The sequence below is a fragment of the Gambusia affinis genome, linkage group LG09 (genome assembly GCF_019740435.1).
Source record: "Gambusia affinis linkage group LG09, SWU_Gaff_1.0, whole genome shotgun sequence".
NCBI classification, from domain to species: Eukaryota; Metazoa; Chordata; class Actinopteri; order Cyprinodontiformes; family Poeciliidae; genus Gambusia; species Gambusia affinis.
The window spans coordinates 8,053,401-8,079,041 of record NC_057876.1 but is presented as its reverse complement, the minus strand read 5'-3'; the positions used below and the strand labels follow the sequence as shown (position 1 = coordinate 8,079,041).

The 25,641-nt window shown below is 39.8% G+C and overlaps 4 protein-coding genes across 5 annotated transcripts; 2 read left to right on the top strand and 2 right to left on the bottom strand.

Annotated features, from left to right (window-relative positions):
• Nucleotides 1–290: 290 nt before the first annotated feature.
• Nucleotides 291–4,584, bottom strand: si:dkey-27i16.2 (regulator of cell cycle RGCC-like). Its single transcript, XM_044127107.1, has 5 exons — nt 4,448–4,584; nt 3,433–3,588; nt 2,692–2,772; nt 1,449–1,511; nt 291–871 (listed from the first exon to the last, which is right to left on the bottom strand). Exons 1-5 carry the CDS (start codon nt 4,467–4,469, stop codon nt 864–866), a joined length of 330 nt encoding a protein of 109 aa, XP_043983042.1. The 5' UTR covers nt 4,470–4,584; the 3' UTR covers nt 291–863.
• Nucleotides 4,585–5,676: 1,092 nt separating this feature from the next.
• pcdh20 (protocadherin 20) lies at nt 5,677–10,917 on the top strand. The gene is made up of 2 exons (XM_044127105.1): nt 5,677–5,760; nt 6,220–10,917. Exons 1-2 carry the CDS (start codon nt 5,713–5,715, stop codon nt 8,749–8,751), a joined length of 2,580 nt encoding a protein of 859 aa, XP_043983040.1. The 5' UTR covers nt 5,677–5,712; the 3' UTR covers nt 8,752–10,917.
• A 654-nt stretch (nt 10,918–11,571) lies between these two features.
• LOC122837037 (myelin proteolipid protein-like) lies at nt 11,572–19,051 on the top strand. 2 transcript variants are annotated; one of them, XM_044127102.1, is made up of 7 exons: nt 11,572–11,853; nt 13,770–13,956; nt 14,045–14,201; nt 14,369–14,537; nt 15,990–16,063; nt 16,144–16,209; nt 18,519–19,051. In XM_044127102.1, the coding sequence occupies exons 1-7, from the start codon at nt 11,850–11,852 to the stop codon at nt 18,681–18,683; spliced, it is 822 nt and encodes a 273-aa protein (XP_043983037.1). In that variant the 5' UTR covers nt 11,572–11,849; the 3' UTR covers nt 18,684–19,051. The 2 variants fall into 2 exon arrangements, with proteins under 2 accessions (XP_043983037.1, XP_043983038.1); XM_044127103.1 differs by lacking the exon at nt 18,519–19,051 and adding an exon at nt 16,561–18,374 and having other exon boundaries at nt 11,573–11,853.
• Nucleotides 19,052–19,211: 160 nt separating this feature from the next.
• Nucleotides 19,212–24,916, bottom strand: rab9b (RAB9B, member RAS oncogene family). Its single transcript, XM_044127104.1, has 2 exons — nt 24,837–24,916; nt 19,212–23,225 (listed from the first exon to the last, which is right to left on the bottom strand). The coding sequence occupies exon 2, from the start codon at nt 23,177–23,179 to the stop codon at nt 22,571–22,573; it is 609 nt and encodes a 202-aa protein (XP_043983039.1). The 5' UTR covers nt 23,180–23,225; nt 24,837–24,916; the 3' UTR covers nt 19,212–22,570.
• Nucleotides 24,917–25,641: the final 725 nt, after the last annotated feature.

Sequence of the window (25,641 nt, the reverse complement as noted above, 5' to 3'; positions counted from 1 at the left end):
AAGCTATTGAAAACGCTCTCCTCAGATGGGGTTAAATGTAGCCTGTCTGAGCTACACTTGTGGTTTTCCGGAGTTACAGCAGAAGTGAAACTCACAGCACAATCAGAACAAGGTCACAGGAAACCAGGAAAGCAAGCATGAAGGTATGGGGTGAGGGGAGGAAACGTAGTGACACCAGCAACCGTCATTTCGCTTGTCTGGAAGGCAAGAACTTAATGTCAGATAACTTTACTGGCTATTTTTTCAGCTCGTAGCTTCAAATCAGAAAATAGACGTCACAAAAGAAAAAGTTCCATCAAAATGTAGCTTTATTTATAAACACATTTATGTTACAATAATGTTCACAAAAACTGTACACTTTAAATGTTGACACACAAGTATAGCCTGACACACAGCAGATCTGAACTCACTGGATTTCAAACAGGCTTTTAAGCTAAAGTGCAATCTGTAATTTTAAACCAGAGAAAGCTCAGGCTTTTTAAAAATAAATGGAAATGAAGATTTAAGGCCTTTTACTGGCATAGCACTTATGAGAATTTTAGCATTCTCTCTATACTCTGGGCAGCATTTTTCATGTCAGACAGATGGAAGCTTTGTCTATTTTGGGGGAATATGTCACACATCTTGGACCTGATGCTGCAGGGATGTGGCGGTGCTGGCTGGACGCTGGATTGCCGGGGGGTGTCTGAGGGTGCTCTTGCATTTCAAAATTGAAGCGAGTGCCCTTTTAATTTCTGAAGGCAACCTTTTTTTTCCCCCTCCCCTGTCCCTGAAGAGGCTAGAGAGAAGCGTTCGCTCCATCGGATCTGCTCTGGCTTGGATCTGGCTTTCTTCTTGGTGCCTCGCCCTTCCTGTATCTCTGTTCACATCTCTGTAGAGTGGGGAGAGGGAGGGGGAGAGACAACAACGCACAGTTTCTAAAAAGAGTAGCATACAGGCATCCATCAATGCACAGCCACAAACATTCACTGACTAATAGGCAAGGCTTGTGAAGATACAGCAGGAGTTGTGATTAATTTGCGACATTAATTTTCTCCGTGTCGGGATCATTGGCAGCAGCAGATGTATGTTTTTGTCCTTTGTTACTCGTGTGCTTGCAAGGGGCAATACACACACTCATGGCCCCCTAATGCATTATTCCTTTAGAGCTGATAGGAGGATCATGATGCTTATGTGGTCAAGTATGCCATTAACACAAAAGCACACGCAGATAGTCTACCTCAGTCCCCAGACATGGCATTTAAATATAAAAACTGCTCAGAGATAAAGAGACAGGGGGGATAACAGATGAAGGGAACCAAGCTGGTTACTGCTGAGCACTCCTTCTTTCAATGTGTAACAAAACATGCAACCCGGTCAGTGGCTTCACCTTCACAGCACACAGCAGCCTGCTGGTTTGTCAGCCTAAACGTAAAAAGCAAAGAGACAAGATAGAGTAAAACACATACCCGCGAGTTCCTGGTCCAACATGCTGATAAAACTCTCAAGCTCGTCTGTGTCTCCCAGCTTGGCTGAAGACAGAAAAAGGGAAAATTCAGGGGACTACTGAGGAAAAAGGCAGCAGTGGAACATTTCTGTCAGGAAATATGTGTCAGATTTATGGTATTTCCTTTGGCCCAACGCTCCCAAAGTGAAATATGAATCTAAGCAAAAATATTCTCTTCTTATTTTGTGCGAATTCAGGTGCTCATAAGTGCATATGCTACTTTTTATGGACATTAAGACCTTTTGCCCAGGGCAGCAAGGTCTGGGGGTGAAGCTATGAAGCAAAATTAGCAAGACTTATCTTCAGGAGTGTGCACATGTGTGCACTATAAGTGAATATTACCAAGGGGGCAGATGACACTGAAGCTGGTATTAAAGGGGGAGTTTGATAATGTAAGACTGTTTGACTTGTATTTTACTATCTTTACTATTTTTAACATATTTAGCTGCAAAACATCCCCAAAGCATAAGGCTGCCACCATATCTATCTATCTATCTATCTATCTATCTATCTATCTATCTATCTATCTATCTATCTATCTATCTATCTATCTATCTATCTATCTATCTATCTATCTATCTATCTATCTATCTATCTATTTTTTTCCTGAAAACTAACATAATTCAGGTAAAACAGGGTTTGATGTGCTAGTAGGTGATTGTTCGGTTCTGTGAGGACCAGTAGAGGGAGGGGCTTGCACAGGTCCCTGTTCATGCATGAACTGCCACTTCCCACTGTCTCAAAGCCTCAACAGCTTGGTAAATCCCCTCAGGACTCAGGTAGAGTGCATAAAACCATGAAGATGAGCCAACTATATCCTCTTGATCAGCTTTATGTCTCTGTGTGTGTGTGTGCGTGTGTGTGTGTAAGTGTGTAAGTGGGGTTTTTTTTGTTTGTTTTGTTTTATCAATTTAGATTCATCACCACGTGAGTGTAAATGCAGTTGAAGACATAGGGAGTAGTTAATTTACACACACACAAACACCTGAGACAGACTCCCTGCAGGAGAGTTTCAAAGTATGGTGCTGAGGAGCCACAGTCACAGCAGGGGGGGCTTTGTTGTTTCCAAACAAAACAGCTCGGAGCCTAATGTGAGGAGCATGCGTTGTTCTCGTTGCAGTGATCAGAAGCAAAAGTGATAGTGATCACCGTGAGAACAATGGCTGAATCGGAACGGAGGTGGGACGACAGGAGGCTTGCAGTACCTTTCAGCGCCAGCGTCGTGCCTGCATGGTGGAGCTCCTCCTCGCTGGTATTCAAACTGTTTCCCATAGATGCTCCACTGCCTGGGAGGGAGAGAGGAGGATGGAAGAATAGAGAAGAGATAATAAGCTCTAAGGGCATTCCACGCAAATGATCAGTAGCTATGACAATGCAGGAGTTACACGTAATGATAATAGCATGTTCAAAAGTGAAGGTAAATGCCTGTTTGTCAGTGACTCCCATGTGTCAGCGGGAACACTTGAAAGCAAGCGCGTCTTTTCAAACGTTACCGGGGCCAGCACACTTTCAATAATGACGACGCATGGGAGCAGAGGAAAACATCTCCTCTTTCATCTCGTAACCGCCAGCAAATGAGCAACAATGGGAAGGAAAAAGAACGATTACAGAAGATGCGCGATCCATAATTGGAGTTCATTCCAGTTTGTCATTAGGCAAACAGCCACTTTTCTAGAAGCGTGCAGGGTTTGTCTCCTCTTGTACCAATAATTTCATGCAAATTAGATGTGTCAAGCCGTAGTTGTTTGGGCTATTAAAGATCGCCAAGTGATGCCCCCAGAGACAACAGACTGTTATATAACACCAAATGTTGTACAGAAATATCTTTTGTGTTCCACACATTCTGCATATTCTCTCATATAGCTTTTTCTGAATTTAATGAAATTGTGTTAGTACAATTAGAGTCAGTTAATTATTATTATTTTATTTTATTTTTTTAAACTTACTATAATCAGAGTCTTCCACCCCATTGTCTTCGATGCGGCTCTTGGCCTCATGCAGGACGCGCTGGTAAGAATGATGTTTGCTTTCGGAGGGGGCCTTCAGCTCCTCCACAACATCCTGGAACTCCTGCAGCACGTCGCCCAGCTCCAGCTCCAAGTCTGTGGAAAATTTGACAGCAGTTGGAGCGCAATCCCAGACTCTGCAGAAAGGAGACTCCAAGACTGACTGGGAGCAGCAAAGCTGACACAGTGATACAAGGAGTAAAAATAAGATTCTGAGCTGGATTTTAAAAACTTTAAATTAGTTTAAAATGAACAATGTGCAAATATATTCCACGTACAAAATTAAGCTTAAACAAAAATGTCTTTGGCCTGGTTGTACATTAATGGAAAAAGGATCCCAGCTGTCTGATGGACACTGAAATATTTATCTCTTCTTTACATAAGTACATAAGTTCCCAAAACAAACTTTTCTGCGAATGATTCAAATTACATAAAAAAAAGATTCCTGACTATCATGCAGTATGCAAACATTATTTCTAAGTTAATTATAGAGAAGTATAATGAGAGAACAAACAGTATCAACAATTAATACACCATGGATATCTATTTGAGAGAGCTGTTCCCTATATCTTCTAACTTTTATGGCGTTAATATGTTTTGCCATTCCCGTTTTTTTTTATTTAATATTAAATTCATTGACTGTGACAGTAACTGCATTATAATTTTTTGACTAATAGATCAAAGTAAAAGAAGGATCTAAACAAGACTTCACAGTGTGTTAAAAATTATATATATATAATTAATATGGTTAAGGCTTCATATACATATATATGAAGCCTTAACACTCACACTGAAGGACTTGAACTCTTCATGTCTCCAATAAAGATTTTAGTCCATAGTTCATAAATAAAGAATTGGAGATCGTTAAAACACAAATTACAAAACATTTTTTCCTTTTTTATTTTATTTTTTTTACCAATTAAACTTATTAGTTTTAAAGTAGCATTGGACTCACCGCCTGTAATATCTGAGGACATGATAAAATAAAAAAGTTCGCCACAAGTTCCTGCGTCTCTCTGCTCGGCTCAGTCTGAAGCTGTCAGGAAAATGTAGTTTTATTTCACAGCCCTCTACTGGCGCCCAGCATTTAGAGGACGTGACGAACCAATAAAGTAGCAGGGGGGGGGAGTCAAACTTTACTGTAAGTGGAAAAGTGGGCGGAAAGTTGAATGACAATGACAGTAAGAATCCGTTACGTAACAGACATACCGGACATGCTTTCATTGTGGAAGAGAAAAATTATAGCTGTACGCGCACTGAAAACTTAATGAGTTCGTCTGTTAGTTACGAGACAAACTTAACGCAGAGTGATCTATGAGTATCGGCCGCATCAATTTTAAGATATAGATTGTACTTTCTGTGAGGGGAAAAAAAAACTTACTACTGTGAATTTTAACAAATATCTGAAGTTATCTCAGTCTGCTGTAGTACCCTGCTCTGTCAACAGAGGCCCCCCTAGCCTTGCAAAGTAAGTCTGAGGGCAACGTAATGCAATTTCAATACCCCTCATATTTTCCAGTTGTGGAAAATATTAAATCATTTAAGCCCACATTAGACCAGAGCGTAATTAGTCCTCAGTTGTTTACCTCTTAGTTTTTCCAAACCAACATCCTGATATATAGTATTAAGAGTATTAAGTCAATCTAGATGTACAAAACTGTGAAATATATATATATATTTAGAGAGAGAGAGAGAGAAAGAACAACATTATTGCCACATTTATATTAAAATTATACTTTTTCCACAATTGCTTATCAATACATGTTGCAGTATTAAACATTACCAGTCATTTCCAGATGTATAAAGAGTTTAAAGAAATTAGTCTCAGCCAGAAGCAGACTCAGACAGAAAAAGTGGAGAAAAAAATCATTGAAAGGCTGTTTAAACTTTATTAAGTGTTTACTGTGAAGCACAAAGGCAAGTGGGGGACAGAAACTAGTACATTTATTATTCAAAAGTTAATCATTTCAGTGTAGTTAAGCACAGTGTTTGTACAGAACCATCATTAGTCACCGCCGTGCAGTGAAAAAAAAACTATTCCAGCTCATGCAGGTAAACCTGTTACGTCTCTGCGTTTGATCTGTCAGTTAGCTGGACAGACAGGGAGTGTGTTGTAGGAGGAGCATCAACAAGTTATGCCTTCAGCTGTGCAGGTTTAGATTGCTGCTACTGTGCTCGGTGATCACTTGCTGGGTGACTTAGGCAGCATGTGCGAGGGCAATGGGCCATGGGACTCCTGATAATATGAACTGGGCTGGACTTCTGCAGGTCAGTGAATCAAAGATTATCAGTTCTGCTGGATTCTTATTACTGCCTCAGTGTTTCTGTGTGGCAGGCAGATTGAACCTTATTCTTAAAAAGGAAACATGCTAGAGTCTCCTGATTTTGTGTGGATTAAGCATATCAGGAAAGTCTTCAGAATTTGGATTTTTTTTTTTTTGAGTAGTTATGTAATTACTCCAATTACTTTATATCAAATCCAACTTTGGCATTTGCTCTCTGCTTTTGTGCCTTTCGTTTGTGAGGATAATTGATTAGAGTAAACTAAACAATGACATTATTGTGCTTTTCAGTGTGTTGTTCAAGAGCTTATTCGCCCATGAAGTTGTAAAGCTCACGTTACCACCTGAGTAAATATATCTTGGAATGTTTCCAGGTTCAAAAAAAGGAAATTAAGGTGAGAAGTATAAAAAGAAATGACACTTGTTTTCTTTTTCTTTCACTCAGACGCTGCTGATCATGCTTCATGCCAAGCAGATCATTTGCGGCTCCATCCATTTCTCTATTAAGGAGGAACTGGAGCCTCATACTCTGGTTGGATCACTAAATAAACACTTTGCACCTCCTTACCAGCTCCTGACCGAGGAGTACCTGTGGATGAACGAAAGCACTGGGAATTTCTACATTACTGAGAAAAAGATGGATCGTGAGCACCTCTGCTCTGAGGAGACAAAAGATGATGAATGCATAATTTTGCAATCTGTAATTGTTGGGCCCTCTAGGGAGCTGGAGCAGTTTTCTGTGATCATAGAGGACATCAATGACAATGCACCGTATTTTGAAAATAGCAAAATATGCCTGGATATTTCTGAGGATGTACCTGAAGGGACCAGTCTCATGCTGGATGACCAGGCTCGGGACAGAGACAGTGGACCAAACGGACAGCTGAAATACGAACTCAAAGGTTCCGGAGGAGTTTTTTCTTTAAAGGTTGAAGAAGAAGGACCACTAATCAAGCTGATCGTACAAAAGGCTCTGGACAGAGAGACTCTGGACCTGTATCAAATGCAGCTGGTGGCTACTGACTGTGGAGAACAGCCTATGAGTGTATCGGTACCTATATTTGTCACAGTGACAGATGTTAATGACAACTGTCCAAGCTTTAGTCCTAACAGCCCACTCAGTGCCACAATCTCAGGAGACTCCAAGAAGGACACAGTTGTTACTCAGGTAGTTGCTACAGACCCAGATTTAGGCCTAAATGCTGCCATTGTTTATTCCCTCAGTCCTAAGGTCTCTGAAAGGGCTAAGAAACTCTTAATCCTCAGCGGTCACAGTGGTCACATCAGGCTAACACAAGACCTTGAAATAGACAGCGCTGAGGAGCTGGTGTTAAAAGTGTTAGCCAGCAGCCTTCACTGCCCACCAGCAGAGACTCAGGTAACAGTATCGCTCCTCCCCAAGGCTACCCAAGGTCTAACAATCAAGATCGGGTTCATAGCTAAGCATCACAACCAGACTGTTGTGATACCAGAGAGCCAACCCCCCACTCCCTTAGCTGTTTTAGAGCTTGAGGGTGACAGCGGCTTTAAAGACTCATCTCTTGCCATTGAGGGTGACGTGCCTTTCTTTTTGAGCCCACAGAGTGGCAAATATCTGCTTTCCACATCAAAGCCCCTAGACTATGAGATGAAAAGTGAATATCACATTTCTGTGGTAGTGCAAGGGAGTTTATCTGAAAAGTCTGTGATCCCTCCGCCTCAGCGAGAAATCAGGGTGATGGTGGAGGATGTCAATGATAATGCCCCACATTTCTCCCAGACTGACTACCAGCTGGAAGTGGAGGAAAACAACAAGCCTGCATTAATACTGCTGCAGGTATCAGCTACTGATGCAGACAGTGGACTCAACGGCAGGGTGACATACAGGTTAGATAAACGCACATCTGCCATCTTTAAAGTTGACTCAGTGACAGGTCAACTATCTGCATTGGTTCCTTTGGATAGAGAACTGAAAAGTGTGCACAAATTCACTGTGTTTGCTCAAGATAGTGGGGTTCCTCCCCTGGAGTCCCAGGCCTCTGTAATTATTCGTGTTCTGGACCGGAATGACAATGCACCTATTTTCTCTACTCCTCACTTCATCTTCTTCATCCCTGAGAATGCACCACCGTTTGCTCAGGTGGGGATGATAGAAGTGGAAGATCCAGATGAAGGAGAGAATGGGAAAATAGAATTTCAAATCGTACAGGGTAACACATCTTTTGTTGTGGATAGCATACAAAGGATGCTGCACACCACCACCAACTTGGACCGGGAGACGACAGATCATCATGAACTTTACCTGGCGGTCAGCGACAATGGCCATCCAGTGGCATTAACCTCCGGTGCCAGGGTGACTATCTTTATAGAGGACATTAATGACAACAACCCAAAAGTGATCCTTCCCAGCAGCAATTATTCATGTTTGGTAGTCTCTCCAGGTACTCCAGTGGGTACAAATGTAACAAAGGTCTACGCCGTCGATGAAGACTCTGGTGTAAACTCAGAAATCACATATTCTGTTGTTGCACCAAAGTCAGTTTGGCAAAACACCCCCTTCCAGGTAGACTCAAAATCAGGGAACATTACCTTAAAACAAGAGCTTTTGCAGGAAGATATGGGAATGCATAATCTGTTCATTGTGGTAAGAGACAATGGGAAACCAATTCCACTTTATACCACTGTCTGGATTAACCTGTTGGTTAATAAGAGCATAGATCAGTGCCATCTAGATACGGCACCTACATGGACTGGAAGATCAGATTGGGTTGAAAGTGCTTCTATGTCTCCAGTCTGTGAGGTGGAGACTGCCAGATCAGTTCAAGAGATATACTTTTATCTTGTGCTCTGCATGGCGGTAGTAATCATGGTTTTGTTTTTTACAACAGTTTTTTTGTATCTGAAACACAGAAAATATCCACCAAAGAAAAAGATGGGACATACAGAAGAGAATGAGATTCCACTCAGAGTCAAAGACAAATATTATTCTGATGAATAGCAGCTCGAAGCAAGCAGCGAGTAATCTCACTCACAGTTTCAAGGATGAAAACAGCCAGAAAATTAAACATTTTGAGAGCATTTGTCTTGGGCTTTATGCAATTTAAAAAAAAAAATCCCTACATGCTTCTGCGATTACTCTATTTTCAGAAGTAGAAGAATACTCCAGCAAGTTTCTGATAAAGACTCAGCACACAGTGACCAGAGAAAGAACTGATAAGAGGAGCATTTTTCCTAGGAAACTCTTAACATTACAGACAACACTAGTCATGGACGATGTACCAGGCAAAGCCACCCGGTGATAAGACGTATCACAGCCAGTGAGATATAATGTAGATTAGTCAAATGTTTCCCAAGAAATCATAAAAACTAAGGTGCTTGTGCAACAAGCTGCTTGAGTTTATCTCAGCTTCCTGACTTTGAGTGATGGGATTCTAAAGTATTTAGACACTTTAGAAGCCGCAGAAGGGTTTTTATGTTCCTTTAGAGGTGAAGTGATGAAAGTGTATAAAGGAGTAACCCTTGACTAGCTCCAGGAGTGAAGAGGCACACAAACATCTCAAGTCTCCACCTTGCAGTTGTTACCTGATAACGCCGGTTCTTACCTGCACGGTTGGATCGCACCCAAAAGGCAGAAAACTCACCGTACTGCGCCCAGCTCCCCACCAGGTGTGCTGTTTTAATACCTGACTCTCAGAGGGAAGTCACACTCTACTCAAAGATGCATTTACAAACAGCAGCTGGCGTCACATTCGGATAGATTTGGAGGAACAAATTGGATCTAAAGCAGGTTAAGTGCTGCATTATGAGCCAGGGTGCGATGTGGGTGCAAATCTGGGAGCAAACAGTTGCACAAAGATGGAGGGGAATCTGTTTTAACTTTTTAATATCTGTACAGTGTAGTGCATTGTTGAGTGTAGGCCTGCGTGAGGTGGAAAGGAGGAAAGCAAGGAGACGGAGCCTGTAAAACACAATGTACAACAACCTGGTTAGTGCAGAACAAGGCTTGTATAACATGAGCTATGTCTCTGAGGATGTCTGGGCTAGCAGCGTCAAAAATAAACAATCTAATAAGGCCCACACTGTGGGGATAACTACATTAACTGGGATCAAATAAGGACTTCCAAAACCAAATTAAGAATTGAATTAAAATAGCCTTTTTACAAGAGAAATTAAGGAATACATTGGATTACAAGATACAGTTTTGTTGTTGTTTTATAAAAAATATATATACATATATGCTTACAAAGTGTTTTTGCATAATTCTATTTTATATGATTTGAGGAAAAAATATTCACCTAAAAATATATCTATGTATTTTGTTATATGAAGCTAAAAATGCAGCTTTAAAAAAAATGCAGTTGGCAGGTGAAAGTCTGCCATCTAGTGGATGCAGATGACGCCAATTCTTGTTCTCCTTTGTGAAATTTGGCCGACAGGGAGAGAATGAACCACAAAACTAGTTTCTAACGTCGTGGCTGTCATTTTGCCTGAGAACAGAGACGTGTCCCCGCTGCCCTGCTCTATGCTCAATCTTCTTTCACTCACCTTTCAGTTCATCTTTTCAAGATGAACATTTAGTTGCAGGCTATGGGCAGCAGTTGACTCAAATGCCTTGTGGATTAGTTGTAAACTGCATTTTAGTTGTGAACTGATTTTGTGATAATGTCATACAACTCTTGTGTGAGTAAAATTCGAGTTGGTTTTGTTTGTTTGTTATTGTTTTGCTATTTTATTCAAGATCAATGTGGCAACCCCTCATTGCGTCTCAATGGTCCCAACATCTAGCTTTCAGTTATCCATATTTCCTGTTTGTGAACATTCCAGAACACAACAGAACATGTAGGATGGCAATAACAAAACACAAATCCAGCTCACCAGCAGTAATATCTTATGCAATTTTTATGTTTAAGACTGTATTTCATAGATGGTGCTATGATTGGATCTCACAGTTTTACTCAGTCTGGAGAGCTTCACCTGACTATCCACCACAAAGTTTTATTTCATGTTTCATTTACCAGGAATAAATACTCAGCAAAACCATGACCATCTTATTTAAGTGAATGAATACTGCATTATTTTCTGTAATTTAAAGTCAGCCTGTATTTTCTGAATGCTTCATTTTTATTTTTATTTTTTTGCTCAATAAAATATGCTTTACAAATTATTTAGAAATGACTGGGCAGAGTGCTATTCACTGTTTACGTGATCTGCAGCGCTCAGATCTTGTGATGGTTGTTTGTGATTCATTTACCATTAGAATAGAAATGACCTGGAGTACAAATGCACTTTGGTAAGTAGATATGCCATAAAAAAGCTAATTTATTTAAATAACTTCATTCAGAACGTGAACATCACGCAATATACAAAGGTATTTCAAGGGCTTGCTTTGTGAATGTTGATTGTTATGCCTTACAAATAAGGAAAACTCAAAATCCAGCTTCTGAAAAAAGAACATATGACTCCTTTTTTATTTCATGCCCAAATGTAATGTCATGGCCTTGATCATTTTCAAGCAGGAAAGGTAAGAAGAAGGTTGTTCCTTTAGAAGATGTACACAGAGCTGAATCCAAGCATATTAATGGAAAGTTGAGTGGAAAGAAAAAATATGGTACAAAAGGTCCAAGAATAATCGGCTTAACTTCATAAAACTTTGTCTTTGAAAGTCGCAGTATTGTAAATGATCTTGGCCAGCATTTTGTAATAATCCCCTGAATTTTGATGACTAATTGTGTGGGGAATAAAATATCTTCCTTGGGAACAAAACCCCCGCCCACTTCGGGATTTGCATAAGATGCGCGTTGCTCCGCACATGCAAATCAGCATCAACAATGACCTTACTTGATATCTGCAAGTATAAGAGCCCTGACCTCTTCATTATCCCTCGCCCTTAAGTTCATTGAAAAGCGACATTGTTTCTTTAAGATTGCATTGCAGTCATCGTTGGCTCTGTCCATTGTTTGGGGTAGTGCAACCCAGTCTCACTCCCAACTCGTCATATATTGAGATTGATATACGGGGGCCGAGGGCGAGAGAGACGTCGCGTCAATATGTGACCAGCCTGATGCCTTAGTAAGTCCTGAACGCTTCCTTCAAGACATGGGTAAGAAATGTCGGCAGTGTTTGCGGACCATTCCGTAGCAATCCATGTTTTACTGCGACCTTCCAAATCGTCAAAATCGTCAAATGATTTACGGTGATCGAACCTGCCCATGTGAGAGGGTCACATATTGAGCGCGAAGTTATTACCCTTCTGTCAGTTTGGAGGGCAGCTATCGCAGCCTGATGCGCCGCTGATATTATGAGATTTATTTCATGCTTGAGATGGCAGGACAGAACTGCTTTGAGAGATTGATCGCATCTACTTTCGAGGGCAACGCACATCATCAGCGAGAACTCGCCACAGCTTTACATTATCGAACGAAAAATGCTGAACGCTTCTTCAATGACATGGGTAGAAACCTCCAAGTCTGAGGACTCTTCCTGCCTGCTCCTCAGTTTTACTTTAAATCAAATCTCAGTTTGATTGCATGTGAACGCACGTGGGTGGAGGGACTGCAGGGAAGTTTGAAGTTATTGCGTCTTTTTACGTGGGACTTTAGAGATGATAACCCTATCGCACATCTTGATGCGCCGCTGATATTATGAGATTTATTTCATGCTTGAGATGGCAGGGCTGCTTTGAGGGAGCAAAGCCAGTGTAAATATCTTCAATTAAAGAGCTCTCTCTTTGCCCCTTCTTCCATCTGTGTTTACTGTAATGGTACCAACCACAGTCTGCCTGCTCCCATTGTGCCCATCTGTGTGCAAAGCCACACATGCACACAACTTGCATTGTTTATTCAGATTTCCATCCTCCTCCAGCCCTGGCAACACCCCTGTTTCTATCATTTCCTCCCAGCCCCCAACCTTTCTGTGTTTTCTCAGAAGGAAGTCTGCGTGTGTGGATGTGTGTGTTTAAAGCAAAGAGGTGCCTCTGGCCTTTGTTTGCTTGACATTGGTGGCCCTTGTGCCCCCACAATGCTGTGGGACAAAGACTGTTGTCTCTGCAGTCACAAAAGCAGCCTCTCTCCATCCCTGCCTTGCTGTGTCTCCAGTCCCTTGTTCTCCTCCTTTTCTCACACTCTTCATTGCAGGGTTGTGAATGGAGTCAGGGTGTGTGGTGGGGTCCAAGCAGATGGATTCCCCTTGTATCTTTGGCCCTTGGCTGCCATCTGAGTGGCACATAAGGGGATGCCACACTCGCTGTTACTGAACTTATGCTGCAACTTAATCGAAGTCAAAGTGTGTACAAATGTTCACTAAAGTAACCATTGGTATTTGGAATATCGTTTGTCATGCGACACGAGCTGGTATGAGATTCCCACTACACCAAAACCTTAAGTGAGCAATGTCACAATACCGTAAGGATTTACTCAAAAAATTTAAAAATAAAATTTATAATATAATCCTTATTTAAAACCAAATATATTAAACCATATTCATCCGTTAAAAGATTAGATTTTAGCAATATTTTTAGGATAGTTAAGTTGTTTTTAAGTTTGTGGAGTTCTACGGTTGTGAGGTAATACTTTTGATTTAAAATCATCTTTCTCTGTAAATATTTTATATTACAATGTGGACACCAGCAGCTAATGGACAGTTTGGGGTATTAGTTTTCTTCAGACTATATAAATATTGCCAAAAAAATAATTCATAAGTTGTGGAAGTCAGTAGATGGCACAGAGGACTTTTGCATCGTGGCTTTCACTCAATGGTTTATCAGGTATGCTGTTTGTTGCTCGCCAACTTTAGTTTGGTAAACAACAACTGTAGTTAATAAGACTGAAGGAAGGTACCTAACAAGGTAGCAAACAGAACTGTGATTGCGTGACGTCCATCTCTAATCATTTTACTCCCAGCCCAGTTTTGTTCACTTTGTTTGTTTGTTTGTTTTTTCTTTGTTGCTGTTTTAAAAACAGTCTCTTAAAAAGCTGTAAACGTATACTGATTAAATGGGCTTGTATTCTTAACTAATAGGTTGCTATGACTGCTGCATGCGCTGCTTGGGCGGGGTGCCATATTGCTCCCTTGTCGCCACCCTGCTCTGCTTCTCTGGCATTGCCCTTTTCTGCGGTTGTGGTCACCAGGCGCTCACTGAAACGGAGAGACTCATCGAAACGTATTTTGCCCGGAACCTTCTGGACTACATCACTCTAGCCTATATGTAAGCTAGTTCCCATAAGATAAATTCTCTAGTTTTTGCTGTATAGATTTTACACAGTCCTTCTCATTGGCTGTCCTTGTTCTTTCAGTATTCAGTATTTCCAGTATGTCATCTATGGTTTGGCCTCCTTTTTCTTCCTCTACTGCATTGCTCTCCTGGCTGAGGGCTTCTACACCACAAGCGCTGCCAAGCAAACCTTTGGAGAGTTCAGGAGCACCATGTGTGGGCGCTGCCTCAGCTCCTCGGTAAGTGGGACTAGTAAAAGGGAACGGGGAGATTGGTTAGGAATACACAAATGACCTAGTGTGGGTGTTAAAAATCTTTAGGTTCATGGCAATATTTTAGCAGACTCTAAATAACCATTACACATTATTTTGTGAACTACTTCTTAATGTATGATGTCCCTCTACAGTTCATAGTGATGACGTATCTTCTTGCTGTGCTGTGGCTGCTGGTGTTTGCCTTCTCCGCCTTGCCAGTCTACTTCTTCTACAACATGGATGCTACTTGCAGCACCATTGATGTTCTGACTGAGACCCCAGCGAGTATAAACCAGCTCTGCGTTGATGCAAGGCAATACGGTACCATCTGAATATTTTGGGAATTTTTACTGAAACTGAATTTATAGATTTATTTATTTATTTTCATTATTCTGTCTCTCACCAACCTCCAAATGCAAATACCAGTGAACCGGGCCCTGTGCAAGCCAGCATTCGATCAGGCTCTTATTGGCCATTGTCTGAGAGCATGATCCTTTTAAATACTGATATATTAGTAATGTATAGTCATATTTTGAAGCACACCAGTAGATTAGTTTTTTCAATAACATGACAGGGTTAGAGGTTTTTATGATTAAAAACAAATGTGATGGGGGGGAATATCCTTTGCCATTGCTTTTAATTTCAGAAGTCAAAATTTCTAAGCAAGAAAAGATGCAGAACTTGCATAAAGCTGAGATTCAGGGTGTAAAATTTCCAGGTTTCTCATCCCCAATCTCAAAATTCAGTAGTCCTATGTCTGCCATAACTGGACTATATCTAAGATACTCTGTACATTAATGAAGACATTGTTGGACTGTTTAGAAATACAAAACGCTGAAAAATACTACTGCTCTGTTTCTTCATTAGCCACTATCTTGTATTGCTAATAGTAGCTAGCCTATTCACAGAGCTTGTTTGCAAGTATCCATGGTTTTTGGCTTGGAACTGGAGCCGAGTTAAATTCTGTTTGATATCATTCCCAGATGCAAATTAGCACTTCAATCATATGTGTATAAATCAGCATAATTGACCACAAACACTTGTTTCTGAATCCATGTTGATGGCTTCAGTTTTTGTTATCTCTGGAAATTTTGTTCCCTGCAGTTTTGTTTTGACACATTTCTGAAGATGTGCTTGACCAACTCTTCTCATTGTTTGTGCTAAATAACATCAGCCTACCCTTTTTTTTTTCTTTTTTTTTGTGGTTGCCTTGCAAATAACCAAAGTCATAAAGATTTTTGATGATGACATGGTGAGAGTCTACAGTATTATGTATGCTACATTTGTTTGTGCAGCATTTCCAAGGAATCTTATTTAGCAACTGAGATGCAAAAATTATGTGCAAACATTTATTCATGCTCTAGGGATCCTAAATGGCTCTCTAAAGTGCTCACAAGCCAACACTTTCATTGTTTTAGATCCCTAGCTAAAAACACATTTGCAACACAATGCTCCACTGAGTAGTTTGTGGCTTTGTTATGATAAAAAACAGCACTGATTGTCTTTGCCATATCTTATTTTTTTTTTTATTTTTTTTATCATCTGTCCCTCCTGGTTTGTCTTGAGGGTCCTGTCTCATCAACTGTGCACTAGTCTAGAGCTAAAAGAAATAAATAAAATAATATCTAGCTGTTTGTCAAAATGTTATTTTCATAAAGGTTATGAGATTATAAAGTTTATTTGACAATGAGAACAGTACAATAACGCATTAAAAGTTAAGCTTGTATTCCTGAAATTAGATTAGAGCTAAAGTGAGTTATTTTTCCCCCTCAGGGCTCTTGCCATGGAATGCAGTACCAGGAAAAGCTTGCGGTATGACCCTGTCCAATATTTGCAAAACCAGAGAGGTAAGAACTAACGCTCTGGTGCATTTATGTCACTGGCCTGACAGGAAGTGCAAATAATCATTCTGATCTTCTCCCATCAGTATCAGATGACCTATAACCTGTATGTTGCTGCCTTCGCTGGTGCGGGCATCACCCTCTTGGCTCTGGTGAGTGTGGAAGCTAAGGGCCGGTTCGGGGTACAACGACCATTTTGTTGCTCATGTGACATAGTGCCGGTCAAAGTGTAGGCGGTGAGGCATTTCAGGCCTCCATGACTGATGACTCTTGTACTATTGCTCTCTGTTCCTCTTTGTCAGCTGACACAGGCAACATAATAATGCTGTAATGTCTGGTGGCGTTCCAGCCAGCCATGCAGCCATTATACTTTCATGCTCCATTACAGAAGCTGTTATATCAAGCTAAAACTATTAGCATCGTCATGTTTTGTTTTTATGTTTGTAGATATCCAGGATTTTGTGGGTCTTTTCATCTCCTCCTTTTTCCTTGTCTCTTTGTAGCTGACCTATACCGTGTCAAGCACCTATAACTTTGCGGTTCTGCGCTATCTTGGGAGAAAGGGCATAGGTCCAAGGTGTTAGGCACCCGGCTTCCTGTCCACTCTGCCATCTACAAGGGGACTTCAACATCTCTGTCCTTTCACTTCACCTGCACAGAACTACCTACGATCATGGACTTTATGAAACACTTTTTTTCCCCCCCTACTTTTTATAAGACTGTTTTTGTTTCATCTGTTTTAAATGCTGCTATGACTTGCAGTAAATATGATTTTTCTTGTCAGATCATTTCAGTGTTCATTTATACAACCAATTGCAGTCGAAACATAACGCAGTACTAATGAACTAAAACATAGACTATAGGACAAGCACATAGCAGCATACAGCTGCTGAGTAGAACAAGGGATTAAAAGTTACTATGGCCACCATGCTTCACATCTGGTTGCTATGGGGGCAGACAAACATGCATTTGCAGTCTCATGCTGACCTCAGGACTTTTCTCACGGGCCAGAGAAAAAGCAGCAACAATGGAGTTGTGCCAATTTGAAAATCTAGCCAATAAGAAGTCTCTTTTGGGGGCCACCTGCAACGCGAGTCTCTGCCAGAGGGGTTGTATTACGTGTCAAAGGAGACTGCTCTCTGGACAAAGAGAGGGCTAGACCTCTGCAAAGCCTCAATGCAGCTCCACTGCAACCGCATATGGAACACATCCATACCGTGCTGCAGGCTCGCCTCACACAATGGAAAACGGTGGATTCAGAGTGATGGAATTATAGATTCGGTATTTGTTAGATCTAATGAGGTCGGTAAATGTTTCTCACTGTGAGATGACAAAAGCTGTAGGTGCTGAATTATAAAGTAACCTCTATCCGATTTTTTATTTTTGTTTTTTAAAAAAAAGGTGTTTCTGCTTTTTTTTTATGTTACTGAGGTAATTTTATGGCAAAGAAACCGCTTTGCTTAATTCGTTAGGGATTATGTTGTAGTTATTGTATAACACAATTTAACTAATTGTAGCTGAATTTACTAATGCATTTACAGTGTGGTCAGATGTCTACATGCACTCATCAGCAGCATGTTAAAACTTCGGTTTTCTGTTATTTGAACTGTTTTCCTTCCAGGGTGGAATGACTATGCAGAATACTCATGTGTCTTTCTTCATTGAAAGATCTGAAACTCGACCCTTTAGGATGTTTAAGACGTAGGCTTTTGAGAGGAAGCCTTAAATTGCCTGTACCACTCCACTAAAGAAGAACAGTCAATAGAAAATATGCAATACCTTGTCAATGATACGGGAGTTTAAATTTCTGATTGGACTGAATTTACTTTTTTATTAAAGGCCTTAAGGAAGATTGTGAATTGGCACTATACAAATAAAACTGAAATGGAAAAAAATTGGTTTCTTAAGCAAATTTGTCTAAATATTAGTGTATATATATATATATATATATATATATATAAGCTTGTATACTTTAATTTAAGCATTAATGAATTAGAAGAAAATCTACATTAAATTCTTCCATTGTATCCAGTTCCTTTTTTAAATACAAAGTCTTATACTGCATCATCAATCCATCCTAACAAAGATTCATATGAATCATTAACAGCCTAGATTGAAAGCATTAATGAGTGATGATTGTATGTGGTTTGTGACTGACACAAAAAAAAAAAAAAAATCTTTCTACAGGTTATTTTTATTGATGAAACCTTCCTTAGCTGAGTTTTATTTGTAGGATGTTAAGCTGGCTGATAGATATATTTTTCTTTCCCTTTCTGCGTGTTGGTAACGTACTGTTTGAAAATAAATGGAACAATTGCGCACACTGCCTTTAACAATTTTCATTTTGAGTCTGTGGAGTCACAGTGCCTGTTTTACTTGTTCTCCATCCCTGGCTCCTGGCCAGAATCAGGGGTCAGGGTGTTTTGTACAAATGTTTTGTACTTCCTCGTTGTGTCCACAGGTGCACTGTTGCCTTCACTTGGCTGTGTACCAAGTGTATGTGAAGACGCTGAAGCACAGGGCCACAGAGGAGAGAAGGGGCTATGACCTTTATAGAAGGATGCAGAGGGACAGAGGGGGGACACTGTGCTCTCCTTACTCTGCTGACGCGTTTGACATCTCCTGACGGCGTTGAAGATCTGCTGAAAGAGCTGCTCATTACAGCCGTCACAATGAATCGGATAGTGACTTGTATTGTTTCAGTTTAATATTAGTTGCAATAGATTGAATTGCTTTGTTTTGTCTAGGATACAAGACGCTATTCACTCGAACTTAAATTGTAAACTGGAATATAAGTAAGGTGTTTTAATTTTTGTTACTCTGGGCATAATCTTTGTATTTGGTGCTTCTAGTTGATTTTCATTATCAAATTTACGTGATAAAGTCTATGGTTTTGAAAAGCTGATTGGATTTGTCTGTGCCCAGATCTGATTTCATTGTGCAGTGCATGCTTAATGTCCTTTAACTGAAGGGAAAATAAATATGCAATGCATGTTTGATCTCCATTTTAATGGAGAACACAGTTGACCGTTTCCAAGGACCACACTAGTTTTTTGGTTGTGTAGAACACACTGGGTGATGCAATGAAACTCAAATAAGAGAGTAATAAATATATTCATTCTTGTTTCAGAAAGAAAAAGAAGGAAATGAGTAGTCAGAATCACCATCTGGTATGATGCACACTTTATTTGAAGCCAAGCACTGGAGATCAATTCTTCAGTGTTACTATTACTAGTGCAAAGTAGAGGAAGGGCAGCTGTCTCAGATCAGCACATAATCAAAATGAAACTATTGTTCTGCACAGATAGAGCTGCACTCATGAGTTGAGCACAGGCAGTAAAACAATATTCTACATTTTAAAAATGTAAAATAATAAAAAAAAATTACATTCATAAATACCACAGAAACATGAGAAAATTTATCAGAACATAGGAAATTGTATGCTCTTAGCTAACACTGATTTTACTAACAAGGCTGATTTCAGGTTTTAAAAAAAACATGACAGACTTTTTTATGCAAACGGGATTAAACTCAAACAGCAGTGTAAGAAAACAGATGAAGTTAAATCACAAAAATAACTCACAGCTATTAGCCCTCGTTTGAAGAGTTGGTGTAGTCTTTAAATTACGTCTTTAACTCACAGTTTTTGTAAAACAATGCAACCCTGGGTCATCTAACCCCTTTGTTAATTTGCACCAAAGAGTTGCATTTTTAAACTTTCCCCATGTCGTCCCATGTCATTTCTATTGGTAGAAGATGGAGGTAATTGCAAAAAATGTTTAAATCCTCTATATTTCAATATGAACCATTTACTCTGGTTGTAGTGCTGATCTCATTTTGTAAGCCTGTTGCGTAATTTACAAAACACAAGAGAAATCTGATCAAATTAAAATAACTGAACAGGTTGTGGGTAGATTTTAGTCTCAAAGCCACATTTCCTTACAGCATGCCTACTGGAAGGTGGTTGTCAATGTAAGTAAGGGACATCTACAGGACGGATATGAATGGAGGCGGGGGCTTTAGGTCATGTAGCAGACTTCTCTTTTTCATATCAGAGACGTCCATGTATTAAAAAATGAAAAACTACAGTAGTACAAAGTATCAGAGGTGAAATGACCCAACACACTCCACATTGTCCGCTTATGTATAAGCTTGATTAATGTAACAGTACCTTACTCACTTCACTTTCACAGTGAATTCTTGCAATTACCATTAGTTCAAAACGACAAGTGTTTCAACTTTTGATCTTGGGAGGTAAACAATGCATCTCAGGCTGAGACTGACAAACAAAATGCAACATAATGATCTTTTTCTACTTAAAATGATAACAATACATTTTACCTAAAAAAAAAATTTAAGAAAAATACTACGCATACATAATGACTATTAAATTACTATTGGCTGTAACATCGTCCAATACCACGCATGAAAAAACAGAGCCTTCTGGCCACCACTAATAAAAACAAAGTGAAATGTACCTGTGGCCAGTGTCCAAGTCTGTGAATGCAGTGACGGATGTAAACAACTTTTCCAAGTACTTTGCATGTTTTTTGCCAAATGCTGTAAGAATGAAGAGGTGATGTAGAATATACACACTGGAAGTAATGAGAAGTACATCATTTATCAGTAATGCTCCGGAGACCCTCAGGCGAGCAAAGTTAGAAGACTGGAATGTTGAGGCCGACGCAGGATTACAGAGAGGCCACTTATAATTAGAGCTCTTCTACCTAGCAAGGAAAAGTTTCTTCAACTGTCCCTGACCAAACACTGAAGCCCAATGTAACTATTGGATAGAAATAAAAAAGAAAAATACCAGAGGCAGAACGACGTTTTAATTATTTTGTTCAACAAGCATTCGTTGCCTGGTAAACTGTCGCATGGAAAAAAAAAACAAAAAAAGAAAAACTAGCGGATATAACCGAGACATAAATTCTCAATTACACCCAGCCTCCACGTAGTGCAGAGGCAAACAAAAGACTGCCGTGCAACTAATGCTCACTGGCAAAACCGCAAACCTGATGATCAACATTCCCTTTCTAATGAATGCACCTTATAGCCTTTTTTTTTTTTTAAGAGTACTAACGTTTGTAGTTTATCGTACCACAAATTGAAGCTCAGTCAGCATTTGTGTAAACTGTAGAACCATACTCAAACGGTCTGTGTGTAGCGCATACTTTTGATTCTAACTCAACATTAGAGTACTGTAACTAGTACTATAGTTAATACTTTTTAGTATATCACCATTAGGCATGGGCTGATATGAAATTTTGTCTGTAGTCTCCAGTGAAAATAACAGCTTGCCTCTGTTCACACAAAGATTTGATCATGTGTTGCATATTTTAGTTACAACACTTCACTAGTAAGCTTCTAGCTTCCAAATGCAGCATTAAAACACCCAACCAACGGCGAAGGATGGCCTTCTTTTCGACACCTTGACCGTCTCTTTAGGCCAGATTGGTCCTTTCTTCGAGTATGAAAAAATAAAGCCTAATTTCTTTGAGCAAGCTGACCAGCAGTGCACATCTTTATACATGGAGGAGGGGCAGGGCTTCGTTGCGTAAAGTCAACGAAAATTCTAGCAACATTGTCGCTTTATCATAGTATAAGAACTTTAGACTTTAGAAATGGCATGACCAAAGATATTAATTTTAAAGATAGAACTTTTTAAAAATCTTGATATGCCTTCATACTGGCACAAACCTAGTCAATACAAGCAGTTCAGGTAGTCAAGGGACTCTACGTAGCTTGAGATTTTCATAGTTTGCTTATGCAAACTAAAATGAATAACATGACGTAATGGCTCTTTACCCATCTTATCAGATAATTCTTAAAACAATCATTGTAAAACAGAACCACTTTAATAAAGGTGACGGTCAGCTGGAAATATTTTCAAACTACTAAATTGGTCTACTTTCAGTCAGCTGGCCAAAACACGTGGAGGAGGGGCAACTCTGCCTTACTGTATGGCCAATGCAGGCAGAGAAAACTCCAGGACTTTCTCTTGCATCTCCTTAAAAATCATTTTAAACCACATGAGTGTTGCGATGGAGGGTTTTCATGGTTATTGGAATCATTACTTTCATTTTTATCTTCATACCAATAACCCACGCCTAATCACTTTGAGATCAGAAAACATCGCAACTCCATATGTTTGTGTATTTATGAGAAAACTGACAAGACTTTTGTCTTCCAATATACGAGATAAAAGACAATGCTTCATTCCATTATTTGATACTACCCTCGCATATAAACAGAGAAGGATGTAATATCTTGTGAGATAGCACTGAAAGCAGAAAAGGCGAACGCGCCTGTCACAGAATGCCTGTGCCTTCATAAGAGCAACAATTCGGCTCACAAGAGAGCAGCTGAAATCCCTGACACCAGCTTCCTCACACAAGCTGCATCTCCTGCATAGAATCCTTACTGGATGCCGTACCTTAAGCCTACAGTACACCTGTTGTAAGAACAAACAGGCAAGTTTCAGGGAGAAAAGCTTAGTACCCCCTGCTACTATCAGCAGCAGGAGCCACGAGAGGTTTTACGGTTGCCATGAAGATCAATAGTGCTGCCGAGTAGTGCATGACCGATCTGGTCCTCAGCAGCTAGAACCACCCGGACAGCTGCTTCGAACGCAGCTGTGACATTAGTGTCGTCTTTAGCGCTGGTCTCAAAGTAAGGGCAGCAGCCGTTCTCCTCACACCAGGCCCGTGCTTCGTCCTCCCCGACCTCCCTCTGCTCCATGTCGACCTTGTTGCCCAGCACCACAAAAGGGAAGCTCTCCGGCTCTTTAATGTCAGAGTAGAACATAAACTCCTTCTTCCAGCAGCTGAGGTTTAGGAAGCTCTGCAAGTCGTTGACAGCGAACGTGAGCAGGCAGCAGTCTGCGCCCCGGTAGAACGGGGTGCGGAGTGACTTGAAGCGCTCCTGACCTGCCGTGTCCCAGATCTGAAGGGTGACCGGGCGCCCGTCCACCTCCAAGTCTCGGTTGAGGAACTCTACGCCAATGGTGTGAAATGACTGCGAGTCAAAGCGGTCTGTGACGTAGCGGTTCATCAAAGAGGACTTCCCGACTCCACCATCTCCCAGCAGGATCACTTTCAGAAGCACGTTGTTCCTACTCATCGTGTTTCCCCCACCCAGGTAGGCCTCTCTGGTGGGTTTCAGGCCACTGCAATGGGTGGAAGATCAGTGTCAACTTAACCAAGAGAGTAAAAAAAAAAAACCCAAGAAGCAAGAAACAATCAAGGAATACATTCAAATTAGTCCTGGATAATAATTGAGGAGCTACAAAAAGCCCTACACCGTCACAAATAACAGAATTTTGTGTAATTGAAGATGCCAGCAAATGTGCATTATAAAACCTTACCATCCTTACAAATCATTAAATACGCACGCATAGCTAAAGTGCATGGATCATATTACAGCTAAGTAGACGTCATGCTTTCATGTGCTCAGATCCTCAAACGCCTGGAGTTTCCGTGTGAATGGAAAGCAGTAGTACCAGTGCTGCCATCGGATTCATTAAGTATTTCCTTATCTTGTGAATAAGCTAGATAGGTACAACCTTCCTCAAGAGTAAATTGTCACCTCTATTATGACACACAGCAACAAAATAAAATAGTTATTTTAATTTGCATGAAAATCTAACAGTCGCAGCAATTACATTTTAAATGGTTTAAAGGAAAATGATATTTCCTTTGCACTCATGACTAAAGTTAATCTTATTTTTTATTATTTCCAAATTATGCTCATCCCAGTTGACATTCACAACATGCTTAATATCAAGTAAATACATAGTAAATGGTTCAAACGTAATAAGGACTTATTTTTATCATCCTGGGAAAGCGCTTTATACATAAAATGTGTTAGGATTTGTGGTCTGCTTTTGAATTTTTATACTCAGATTCAGTTTTATATATATATATATATATATATATATATATATATATATATATATATATATATATATATATATATATATATATATATATTATAGCTGTAATATACGGAAGAGGATTTTGGCCACTGGAAAAAAAAAAAAGAATTCTGACTTCTTTTTTTTTCGGTGGCCCTAATCCTCTTCCGTAGTAATAATATAAAAAGAATACTGAAAGAAAACTTTAGGGCTTCTAGACCTTGGGTTTGAGACTAAGCACACCTGCATGAAACTGTCTGGGGAATGAAACCAATATGACAGATGTGTAATGGTTAACCAGTTTCACAAGCAACGCGACAGGGGTGAGGCACCGAGATGTCCCCAGCCTAGTTTTTCATTACTTTACGCATAAACATCATAGAATGAACAGTGAATATAAAAACACCGTGTTGGAGAGGGAAAAAAACAAACACCTGCACCACATCAATAGAAACGAGAATCTGAGGTTGCGTGCTTTGCAACCTCAAAACAAACACCAAGTTTGACATGTTCAAGCTTGTCCGCTTTGAGTGACAACAACAAAAAAAACAGCTCTTCTTGAACTAACTTGTTCAGAAAGCAGAAGTTAATAAGGAACCGAAACGAGCAGCTGACACTAAAATCCCACTCAACCTCTTGACAATGAAACGAAGGGTAGCGGTTCAGAAGCTAAGCGGCTAGTCTGACAGCTTGTTGACATTCTGCTGCTGGTCAAGCTAACCGTTAGCCTCACTGTGTAACCAACTTACAACTATGTGGAAGAAGAAGAAAAAAACTTCATGCTGAACACAAATAAAATGTACCCCTTCTACGATTCGTTTCCCTAGATGAATGCGCCAACCACACAAACAATTTATCACTTACCTTATTTTTTATGATGAATAACACTGCGAGATCTGCCCGGTTCCCCTGCATCTGAACCCAGACGTGTCGTGACGTGCCCAGTGGCGTTAAAGAGCCTCAGGAATCTGGGTCCTAGAGCCCGCAAAAGCACCTGAAAAATGTTTATTTATTAGTTTATTTATTTTCTCAAGCAATGTGTTTTGTTTATAATATAATATAATATAATATAATATAATATAATATAATATAATATAATATAATATAATATAATATAATATAATATAATATAATATAATATAATATAATATAATATAATATAATATAATATAAAGTTAATCATTTGGGTCTATCAACTTTAAATGTATATATTATTAGACAAGTCCATGAAATAAAATGGATTTTCTGTGAATTAACCTCGGTGTGTTAACATTCTGACTTGGATCTAATGTTCTTTCTGCCTTTTGGATGCAAATGGCCCTGACACTGCAAAGTGTTTTCTGAGAAACCTTCTCTTAATAATTTTTCATACCTTTGGAACTAGTAAATAAAGCTGTAATTAAAATATTGTGCATAGACTTTTAAACGATAAACACTGAAGACACCTGACTGTGAGCTAAATGCTTGTCCAGTAGAATTAACCAGAAATGTTTCAGTGAAACCTATGCATACATGTGCAGACTAAGTCAAAAACTGTTTTCTGCAGCACTTTTGTCAGTCAACTGAAACCAAGTCAAGCCCGCTAATATGTCAGTAGAACAAAGACGCTTGGGAGGCCGCATTCCAAAGAAAATATGACTGCCTGCAAAACAAATAAAGGCTCTTTGGT

Bases quoted from the DNA above. Each gene is read 5' to 3' on its own strand.
- si:dkey-27i16.2 (XM_044127107.1), bottom strand. From the start codon at position 4,469: ATGTCCTCAGATATTACAGGCG. The intron at 3,589-4,447 runs GTGAGTCCAATG...AATTTTCCACAG, and splicing joins GTCCTCAGATATTACAGGCG to ACTTGGAGCTGGAGCTGGGC. The intron at 1,512-2,691 runs GTACTGCAAGCC...TTCTGTCTTCAG, and splicing joins CACGACGCTGGCGCTGAAAG to CCAAGCTGGGAGACACAGAC.
- pcdh20 (XM_044127105.1), top strand. From the start codon at position 5,713: ATGGGCCATGGGACTCCTGATAATATGAACTGGGCTGGACTTCTGCAG. The intron at 5,761-6,219 runs GTCAGTGAATCA...TCTTTCACTCAG, and splicing joins ACTGGGCTGGACTTCTGCAG to ACGCTGCTGATCATGCTTCA.
- LOC122837037 (XM_044127102.1), top strand. The intron at 13,957-14,044 runs GTAAGCTAGTTC...TTGTTCTTTCAG, and splicing joins TACATCACTCTAGCCTATAT to TATTCAGTATTTCCAGTATG. The intron at 16,210-18,518 runs GTGAGTGTGGAA...TTGTGTCCACAG, and splicing joins GCATCACCCTCTTGGCTCTG to GTGCACTGTTGCCTTCACTT.
- rab9b (XM_044127104.1), bottom strand. From the start codon at position 23,179: ATGAGTAGGAACAACGTGCTTCTGAAAGTGATCCTGCTGGGAGATGGT.